Genomic DNA, 8,118 nt, shown 5'->3' on the forward strand with positions numbered 1-8,118 from the left:
ACTGAAAACCATTATTGCCCTCCTTTCCTAAAAATCGTACCGGTCTTCGATTTAGGTCCAATAGGTTGGGCAATCGACTTTTAACAAAAGTATAACAAACAACTGCTGGAAAATCGGTCTCTCTGTTGCTTTTGGAGATCAAATGTTCGACCTAGGGCTCACTAACAGTAAAGATCTCGACTGCGCATAGTACTCAGTTTTTGCTTGAGACCAGGATTTTTGCTTGCCATCTATCCTAGCTAGGACCAGCATCTATACATACATTCATTCTTCGCGACAGCCTTCCGGCACTGTTGGAGTCCATTACAAATCATGCCAACTAAATCGTCCACTGNTTAGTGACGTCTTCCGATCGTCTGAGTCAAACTTTACACCGACAACGTTTGGAATGACAGTGTGCGCTTTCATTAGGTTTTGGTTTGGTGCATGTATTCCACGTTTCATACACCAACCATTACTCTGTTTGACGAGCACTTGCTTATGCATCATTTTATCGTGGACAGTACAACATTCAGCTAACCAGTGAGCAAACCTTAGACCGGAAAGATTAACTTTCGCAACCATTGAGTGACACTGCTCTTTAGGCTGTCCAGTATACGGTGCCAGTAAATCTGTTTGCTGACGCGATAAAGGATGCACACTGGTGCGTACGTCCCGGATTAAACAGTCATCGATGTATCTAAGCTGATCAACGAACTTGGGGTCTTCGTCTGGGAGTTTCAAAACTGATTCGAAATCCTGAGGCAAAACATTGCCCTTTGAATGGGCAAAACGCATTCCAAAACAGAAGACCCTGCTTACATACGATGTAATGCAAACTTTGCGAACAAATGGTCGGCGAATGACAAAATAATCTCGTCCGCATACGCCGAATCCACTGATTCTTTCAACACCCGAATTTATGGTTTCTTGGACTGAAGATTTAATGTCTGCACTAAGCGCTGGCGAACCCTAATAGTTATGAAATGTACGCTCTGGACCCGCCACAACAATACGGCACGAAGTACAGATAGAAAGTGCCTAAAGAAGTGCACAGGGGTCATTCTGATCCCGTTCCTTTTCAGTCAGACGATGTTTCTTCGACCTATCTCACCAATATTGTTCCCGGTGCACATGACTGGCAGAGAGCTGCCAAGAGGAGAAACAAGACTTGATCTCCTGTTCTGAAAATACCAAGGGTAAACTACCCGCCCCCACGACCCAGAAGTGTTTCCAAAACGATATTCCATGTAGTACGTCTGCAGTTTCATCCTATTACAGCTGAAAAAGTGCCTCCGGAATTCGCGATGGAAACACACGATAGCTTGGTATCCAATTCAATTCAATTAATCAGCTATAAACCCTGTACATAGGCACATTGGTTCCAGCTGCTACAGTGGCGAGCTGTGGTTGGTGACGAGTGGCGAGTGATGAGTTGAGTCCGGGATCTCCATCCAGGGAGACGACAGTTGTCGACCCGACTCAGTTTACTGTTTTCATACTTCCTTGCCAGGTCACAACACAGTCCACTTCTATGTCACTTCTACTCAGCACAGGGCTGGGCAAAAAGAATTCTGTGAGACAGACGGTCTTCTCCTAACCGGCGTAAATTATGAAGCGTGAGTAATAAATCAATCACAAGAGCCTTCCTTATTTCTAGGACCATCTGACGTACCTCAACATTACTAATCCGACGTTCCCACCAGACCTGATGACATCTTTCGTATGTCCTCTGCACCTAAAGGCCACGCCTCTGATCCATTAAGCGGTATAGATCACACCACCAGCGTAAACTCTGCCTTGACCGACAGCCTGACGTTGGAGGTTGGCAAAAGCTGTCTTGACCCTCCCGATTCGAGAATTAATCTCACCTCCAGTCAGTCCACCGGAACTTATACAATTGCCAAGGCAAACAAAGTTATCTACCATGTCGATTGGCTCCTCTGCAAGCATGAGGTTTGAGTATGATCCAACCCAGTCTTGGGGAAGCACTTTACACTTTGCAGGTACGAAGCGCATGTCAAAACATGCGGCGGAGGTATTAAGGTTAGTTAAAATCGTTTGCATTTAAGCCAAGGAGAGCAATACCGTCCGCATACTCAGTGTCTCCGAGCAAATATCGCGAGGGCATTTCGATCCCTGAGGTTCTGGAAGCAGGTATAAAAATTTCAAGCAGCACATCAATAACAAAGCTGAAGTGGAAAAGCGAGATGGCCAGCTTATCTTACACCAATGGATGTGAACTCAGGTGAAAGCTTCTCATATACTCGTACGCGTCCACAGGAGTTCGCATACAGAACCCTCATAAAGGATATATATTCGGAAGGGAAACTTCTGATGGCAAGACAACATCAAAGTTTCTGACGATCGACGGAGTCAAAAGCAGCCATCAGATCAACGAAAACGACCAACGTGGGAAGTCTTAAACAGTGGTGCTGTTCACGAACTTGTCTCAAGGTAATGATATGGTCGATGCATCTTCGTCCGGGGCGAAACACAGCTTGATTCTCGCGAATCTCTCTGCCAATACTCCACCAACCTGCGCAAAATAATGCTATAGGGAAACTTAGATGCGACGTATACTAAGCTGATGACACGATGGTTATCGCATGGTGCCCCTGGACCCTTTTTGAAAACTGGGATGTGGTTGAGCAGTGGTTTTGTTTTCGTTCCGAATCTTCAGGATGATTGTCAGATTGTACTCCAGGATCTCGCCATCTTTGAAGAGTGCATGGTGCGGACCATTCAGGCCTTGGCGCGTTGGGGGATTGATATCCCCCGCTGGATTTCTGTCGTTATTGGCTGGATGGCGGCGATGTTCCAATCAGGCCAGCTGGGTTCTTCCAGCGGTTGTGTTGAAGGCGCTTCGTATCCAAACCATCATGCCTAATTTATAGACAAATGACTCTGTTTGCATCGGATGCAAAATGACGAGGAAAAATCATTGGCTGCATGACTGTCCTCCCAATACTGATGTGGACAACTCCAATGGCATTCCCAAAAGGGAGGCGAAGAAATTTGTTCTCAGTTAGAAAATATTTGGGATAAATTTTTTCATCACAGCTGTCGCGGACAAACGAAGAACATCAAGGGGGTAGTCACAGCAAAGGGCATTACGTTCAAAAGCTCTTTCCAGTGTGAGCAGCTTGCGTATTGTTCAAGTTGACTCCATTTCTGATCTACTCAGAGTAACGTAGTAGTTTGGATGGGATACGTTCGATTCGACTCTCACAGTGGCCTACACAACATATGCCGAAAACCGTTCAGCCTTATAGTGACCCGGTTTATGACTCACAGCAACACTACGTTCATTGCGATGCACGACGCTTAAATAAGCTCAACGGATGGGTGTTAAGATTATCGGATTTTGGCGAAATCTAACCTGGCCCACCTGATCGAAGAAGCCACCAATCGTGCGACTTGCTCATCCCAACTATTTTTACTTACCAACCTGATCGATCTACATTTCATATTCTATCTAGTTTGTCGATCAGCTGGAAAACATTGTGGATTGTTTTGCCGATAGTTAACCTGATTTATGACAGTCCTATAAGAAAAGGCACATTCTAGTCCCTGTGTGCATTTGTAGAGGCCCTGTGCTTCACTACTGCCAGTCGACTGTGGTCGGGATTTCGACCGAAACATCGATGGATTATCCAAGGTAGAGTGCTATCTATTACTACACTTGCTTATCTATTGTAGTAATACCGCGATTTAGAAAAACGAAAATACGACTGGCCAAAGCTAAGCCAACGGAGATAGGTTTCTGACTCACTCAGTTAGACCAACTGCAAGATCAGCATGGAATTTACACCAGCACAGAGAGCACACATACAAAACTACACACGCAAAACGAAGTGTCAGAAGAAGGTTAAGCGAATAAAAATGCTCAAACGGGAAAAACGTACGCTTTGGTCAAAGGAGACCATCTAGGTGTAATAGAACGCCACGATGGATGAATACATATTCGATTCAAAGTGAGGAATTCGTGTTCATCAATATCTTGTTCCGCCTGGTACGCGTGACTAATCTCGTTGGAAAGTGAAGAGAATATAAGCCTAGAAAAGAAGGTCTACGTAGTGTGAAGCCACACTAGTATTACATGGAGGGGGGCGTTTATTATGACCGATCGTGATCTGCCAACTGTTTTCAATATCATCAGGTTTGTTACTAGGGTTGATTTGGAATTTCCTCTAGGCATTGGCGAAAACCATGTAGAAACCTTGAGTATGTAGTATCTTCACTAGAAGCATTGAATATAATGTCATTCCAAATTAAGCATTGTATTAAGTGATCAAACTCGTTTACCAATCACCACAGGATTCGTTCAAGTTACACATATTATGTGGATTAGTGAAACTGAGCTCTAAGAGACTAGAGAACACAGATAGCACGAACAGAATCACGCTAAAAGACATGAAGAGGATGAACCTTTAGGTTCACATCACTCTAGACAGGATTCGCTAGACATGGAAGACAGCTGCAGCAAAGTACGGATTGTACGCCCTGATACAGAGGTGAGAACCTGAATGATTGATTTCCTTGAAATTAGGAAACCCTGTGTGCAGGTTATTTATGTGATATACATGCGAAGAAAGCGCGAGGGCTGAAATACTGTCAAGTTGCCCAAGCCTAGACTGAAACAACCGAAATGCTGAGATCGGATTCGAACCACGGACACTCAGGTCAGTAAGTTCGCACCTCAACGACTGAGCATAATAGAACTCGATGTATGTTACATACGAGGTAGGCATTACATGTTCCGTACGTACACGCGCATAATGCACAATCAGTCCTATAATAAGACCAAGAATAGTAAAATGGTGCCAACTGCATATTTCTTGGTGCATATGGAACGGTGAACGCGGATGATCTGGTAGCTAATCCATAATCTTATCCATCGGACAGCTTAAAACGCGCCGACAATAAACGTCCAAGAAAAGCAAGCGCCACAAACCTTTTGTGCTTGAAGTGATGGCGATCACGGCTATCCGACCGACTTCGTTTGCGAGACCGATGAGATTCCCTGAAAAATATATGTTCCGTGTGCATCTTCAAATGTGACAAGAACAGTAGCTTTAAGAACACTTAAGAACAATGAAAACAGCTCAAGTGAACTGGGGTGAATTTAGATTGGTGCTGAGATGAACGGCTTCAAGCAGAAGGAAGGATACTAGGGTTTCTGACGGTAATTCTGGCATAAATGGCCGGCAACACTGGCGTTAAAACCGATGGTCAAGGCATCTATATTGAGAAAAAAATCGGCAAGCAGGTCAAATACTAATCTAAGCAAAGCGACCGAATCCCAGTGCCTGTAGCCTGGACTATTAGGGTCATTTTCTCTGGCTCTCTAAACATCAGGGCTCATCAACACATGTTGACATGCCAAAGAGAAGTTGCGAATTTCAAAGGCGACGACGTACGGTCACCCGGACAGTTTACCTTTCGAAATATCCACCATCTTCACCATGATAATGCCGCCTGCTACGCCTTGATCCGCGATCTTCATTAGAACTGAAAATTAAGGCAAACAAGGGTAAAAGTTGAAAATCTGATCTGAAACAAGAAGAGATCCAGGAGAAAGTAGAGTGAATCCAAAACGAGCGATCAGAGAAATGACATAGACAGGAGGGTTTCCACCATAAATCTCCGCCATTCGAATGACTGATCTCCGAAAAAATCAACGTCTCGTTTCGATAGGACAACTATGTACAGAAGTTTCAGGAAAAAATACGGTTTTCTGTCGACACACAAGACAATTTTAAAATGAATATGTCGAAACCTTCGAACACTTGGTGAGCTGGGTTAAGCTCAAATCTGAGAAGGAAAATCAGTAAAACAATAGACAGAGCAACAAGTGACCAGGTTCGCTGAGCAAGTTTGCCCACAAATCAACAGTGAACAAAGTGTAGAAACTGCGGAAAGAGCCATTACAGGGCATGGAAATGCTTGCTCGAGAACACAAAAGTACACCAGTCCTATAGGATTGTTAAACCGGAAGGAAGTAAATAGTTAGGGGCGGCAGCAGGCCGACCGACTTGACAGATAAATGGATTAACTCTAAGCACTCGTGGAGACGATCAAGTTACCATACACTGTTTCATCCTATCTCCCAGTTGCATTGCTCTTAGTCGGATAGGCGAAATCTCGTCCAGCTGTAGCACCCTAGCTGCTTAGCTGCCATACCACCCGAAGTACAAGGACTGGGATACTTCCAGGTTGCCCAAGCCTAGACAAAGGAAGTCGAGAGGCAGAGGTCGGTTTCGAACCACGGACCTTCCGGTCAATAAATTTGCGCTCTAACCACTGAGCCGTCTCGGCGGAATCTCGCACCGAGACCGCTTTAATGCCACAGTTAGGCGCTGCTACGGCCAAGAAGCATATCCCGCAGGACACTGGCTAAGAAACCGAGTGATTTGCCGGTCCAGCTTCGAGGCGAACTCCGATCGGCCGAAAGTGTGAACCACACAACCAATCATGATTCAGTGTTCGCCGTGTCAGGACAATGGCGTGTCTAGAAGGCGTTGCCCCAAATACTTCATATATGGCGAGCTGTACAATTGTGTTATACCTGGTTTCAGGCGTTTACTACACGTTGTGCACACTAGCTTAAAGGTTCAAGGCGAGAAGTGAGCTGAGGCATTAGCGTTATTACACGGTGAGATATGGAAATATCCCAACGATGAATTCGGCGCATTCAACGCAAACTTACCAGCCAGATCGAGTCAAGCGGAATTCATTTTTGTGATGAGTTAGTGTATCGAGTATGGTTATGACGTTTCCTCAATAACGCAATAATCCGTTGGTAAATTTGGAGCAGTGGTACACGGCATCTCTACTGAGATGCTTCATATTGTGGAGTTAAGCCAAACACTGGGGGAACCAAAAGGTGTCACACTACAATGTTGACGTCTTTCCGATACACAGCACACATCAATGCGAAGCAAGTCCATCATGAGAGCGAGAGCAGCTTGTTATCCTATCTGCTTTAGAGTGTGAACATTTAAAACGACCAGAGGGACTGTGCATCAAGGCTAGACGACTAATTCCGGGCTACCTGGGGATGCCGTTGCCGGATGGAGCGCAGATGTTGCTTGCAAAATCTATGTAGGATGAACGGAATCATCAGTCTTGAATTATGGACCTACAAGAGACTCGCTACTGGGATGTACGAAGGGGAAAAGAGAAAGAAGGCGTCAGCAGTCGTTTACCCACCCTGTTGTATGCAGCAAGTAAGGTGACCCGGCTGGTGGCACAACGCCAAGGCTGATATGGCATGAAATTATCTGTAAGTGTGAGGGCGAGGTGGCCCAAGTGGTTAGAGCGCGAATTTACTGACCGGAAGGTCCGTGGTTCGAATCCGACCTCCGCCACTCGACTTCCCCTGTTTAGGCTTGGGCAACCTGGCAGTATCGCAGCCCTCGTGCTTCCTTCGGGGGGGGGGGCATGGCAGCTAGGCACCGGAAGGGTGCTACACCTGAACACTTTCTCTTTTCCTTTCTTTCTATCTGTAAGTGTGTAATTCATGTGTTGGGATGCTACGCCAAGACGGCAAGACGACTAGAGTCCTTGGCCAAAGCTTTGGGCTCAAATGCCTGACCAAAAGGCGGCGATGTTTGGAGGGAAATGCATGTGCATTACCATTTCTATGGAACTAGTTACCACACATGACCCAACCCCCAACCTGGAGGACCAGGAGGTTGTGTTGGTCAGAACATTGAGCAAACTGGTATGAGACTCTGCGCGCACGGACAGCCAGCTCACTGGTTCACAGATGCGCACGAACCACCAAAGTACGGTCAGGTTCAGTCTCTTCATGAGAGGCTGGTCGGTTGCATTGTGTTTCGATTGATGGATGCTCAGCTAGTTTTTAAGTCTGGCTAAGCTAGCTCCTAACTGATGGTCCTGCTTCTATTAGCTCTAGAGTGGATCCGTTCCGCTGAAGCTGTCCGACTAAGTTGCTGATTTTTAACTTACGTAAGTGTGTAGATTAAGCTCAGCGTGATATGTTGCATTATCGACTTTATCATGGAAGGGCACGGCTCCGAGTCCTAAACTTCGGCTCCTCACTATACCGCTGCGCTCTAATGGTGTCACTGCGATCGACAACGAAAGATCTGCAACGAAACTTCTGAGCTC

At 45.7% G+C, this 8,118-nt stretch overlaps 1 protein-coding gene across 1 annotated transcript in view; it reads right to left on the minus strand.

The window, feature by feature from the left end:
• T265_11773 (hypothetical protein) overlaps positions 1 to 8,118 on the minus strand; it is a gene marked incomplete at both ends in the record, with an annotated part of 26,201 nt that overhangs the window by 1,654 nt on the left and 16,429 nt on the right. Inside the window, one exon of the mRNA XM_009178527.1 lies at positions 5,422 to 5,493. Coding sequence (XP_009176791.1) covers positions 5,422 to 5,493 — 72 coding nt within the window. The remainder of the gene's footprint in view (positions 1 to 5,421; positions 5,494 to 8,118) is intronic.

Source organism: Opisthorchis viverrini (genome assembly GCF_000715545.1).
Source record: "Opisthorchis viverrini unplaced genomic scaffold opera_v5_581, whole genome shotgun sequence".
Taxonomy (NCBI): domain Eukaryota; kingdom Metazoa; phylum Platyhelminthes; class Trematoda; order Opisthorchiida; family Opisthorchiidae; genus Opisthorchis; species Opisthorchis viverrini.